The sequence below is a fragment of the Otolemur garnettii genome, unplaced genomic scaffold (assembly GCF_000181295.1).
Source record: "Otolemur garnettii isolate 467f Iridium unplaced genomic scaffold, OtoGar3 scaffold00060, whole genome shotgun sequence".
NCBI classification, from domain to species: Eukaryota; Metazoa; Chordata; class Mammalia; order Primates; family Galagidae; genus Otolemur; species Otolemur garnettii.
The window spans coordinates 10,951,065-10,953,545 of record NW_003852455.1 but is presented as its reverse complement, the minus strand read 5'-3'; the positions used below and the strand labels follow the sequence as shown (position 1 = coordinate 10,953,545).

Below are 2,481 nucleotides of genomic sequence, written 5' to 3'. Positions count from 1 at the left end.
GTGGGTCAAAGGAGTAGGGCGCTGGCCCCATATGCTGGAGATAGTGGGTCAAACTCAGCCATGGCCAAAAAATGCAAAGAAAAAAAAAAAAAAAAGCAACTTGTTGAGTTTTTCTTTTTGAGACAGGGTCTCACTGTGTTGCCTAGGTGAGAGTGCAGTGGTGTTATCACAGTTCACTACAACCCAACTCCTGGGCTCAAGGAATCCTCCTGCCTTAGCCTCCCAAGTAACTGAGACTACAGGTGCATGCCATCATGCCTGGCTAATTTTTTAAATTTTTTTGTAAAGACAGGGTCTTGCTATGTTGTCCAGGCTGGTCTTGAACTTGTGGCCTGCCAAGATGCTGGGATCTGGTCTTGCTTCTTAAAAAACCCAATCTCATGTTCATTAATAGCTAAGCTCAAAATTAGCACTGAAGGAATATAGTTATGAACAGGCACTGGAGGGAGAAGGTGGGGGTAGGAGAAAAGAACCCAAACTGATTACCACTTCCAGATGATTCTCCCTACTGCTGTTGTCACTCAGGTGGATCTCTCTTTCAATCCTTGGTTGACCCCTCAGAAATGAAACCGTGCCAACTGAGGCATACAGGGGTCCCGTATGATACATGGTGTGATACTGAACGTTCCCTGGTTTCTTACTAATCAAAATACTCAACCTAAGTTGTTTTCAGACTCTGCTATTTATACAAATTATTTTAGGGACAACTGTGAAAAGTACTGAGAATGAAGCATATGACTCTCACAGACTCAAGTCAGGTACATAATAGTAACTTTTGTCATCAAGTTTTTGTTTGCAAAATGAACAGCTCCTGTGAGTGTCACTTGCACCCAGCAAACGTATTGAAGGCCCAAAGGCATCACTTGTATTCAAAAGGTTAATATGACAAGAGGAAAAACTGATGTTTCACTTTATAGGGTTGTGTTTCTTCCACATGGTGCACACAGGATGCTCCAGGAAAAAGCAGCTCCAACTGGTTGGCAAAGCAGAGTCTAATGGGTACAGTATCACAGACCTGACCTTGGTTTTGATGCCAAAGCTCAACATTTTTCATGATAAAAGTCTGTACAAATCAACCAACATCCTGGCATGAATGTCCAGGAGCTCCAATGACATGTCCAAGGTGGATCAGAGGCTGCGGAGCTCCAGTAAGTCAAAAGTGACATTTACAGTGCTCTACCAATCTCTATCTTTTCAGAAAGGTTTATAGACATCAGATTCAATGAAATTCAAAGACAAAACCAAAATAAACTTGAAGGGAAATAAGCCCAAATCCACTTACATTTTTGCTTCTTCTCTTGTTGCATACGTGACATTGACAACGGCAGTTTCTGTGTCTGTGTTGACTAGGGAAAAAGCAAAAACTACACTGTTATAGAAAAAAAAAACTGTCACCCTATGGCTTAATGTAAACAGATGAACTACAGGGAGAAATACACAGAAAACCTCACTACCCTATCTCTATAGTTATTTGCATCTGTTTATTCATGTGCATTCATAGTAATTTGTAATCAAATGTGTATTACATATTTATAATTGATTGTATATACCAGTCAGAACTATATTTTCCTTTTTTTTTTCTTTTTGAGACAGAGTCTCACTTTGTCACCTTCAGTAGAGTGCTGTAGCATTGTAGCTCACAGCAACCTCAAACTCTTGGGCTCAAGTGATCTTCTTGCCTTAGCCTCTTAAGTAATTGAGACTATAGGCATGCACCACAATGCCAGGTTATTTTTAGAGATGGGGGTCTCACTCTTGCTCAGGCTGGTCTGAAATTCTTGAGCTCAGATGATCCATCTGCCTCAGCCTCCCAGAGTGCTAGGATTATAGGTGTGGCATCATCATAGTTCACTGCAACCTCAAACTCTGGGCTCAAGTGATCCTCCTGCCTCAGGCTCCCCAGTAGCTAAGACTACAAGTGCACACCACACTGCCCATCTAACTGTTCTATTTTTAGCAGAGACGGGGTCTCACTCTTGCTCAGGCTGGCTTCAAACTCCTTCCTGAGCTCAAACCCACCTTGGTTCAACAGAGTGCTAGGATTACAGGTGTGATCCATTGTGCCTGGCCTGAACTATATTTTTCACTTATTTTATAAATATTTTTGCCTGAGTATATCTACATGGACATTTTTGTTGTATTTTTCATTTCTAATGTCTACATAAAATTTAACCAGTCAACTATGCCATTTGCTAACCATTCCCCAATTTTTGGCAAATAGGTTGTTCCCAGAATTTGCTATTCTAAACAGTGTTGCTATAAATCACCTTTGCTAAAAACATCACTTGATTTTGTGGTCTTCTGAATTACTTTTTTTTTGAGACAATCTCAAGCTGTTGCCCTAGGTAGAGTGCTGTGGCATCACAGCTCACAGCAATCTCCAAGTGGCATCACAGCTCACAGCAACCTCCAACTCTTGGGCTTAAGCAATTCTCTTGCCAAGTAGCTGGGACTACAGGCGCCCTCCATAATGCCCGGCTA

The 2,481-nt window shown here is 41.5% G+C and overlaps 1 protein-coding gene across 10 annotated transcripts in view; it reads right to left on the bottom strand.

The window, feature by feature from the left end:
- IGF2BP2 (insulin like growth factor 2 mRNA binding protein 2) overlaps positions 1-2,481 on the bottom strand; it is a 237,356-nt gene that overhangs the window by 68,005 nt on the left and 166,870 nt on the right. For 8 of the 10 annotated variants that reach the window (XR_002774101.1, XM_003792728.2, XM_003792729.3 and 5 more), the window contains one exon: positions 1,283-1,346. Coding sequence is in view for 9 of the 10 variants with exons in the window: in XM_003792728.2 (XP_003792776.1) it covers positions 1,283-1,346 (64 nt within the window). In the remaining variant the exon portion in view is untranslated. Of the gene's footprint in view, positions 1-1,282; positions 1,365-2,481 lie in introns of all 10 variants that reach the window. The other 2 variants (XM_012806949.2, XM_012806950.2) reach the window with 1 other exon arrangement.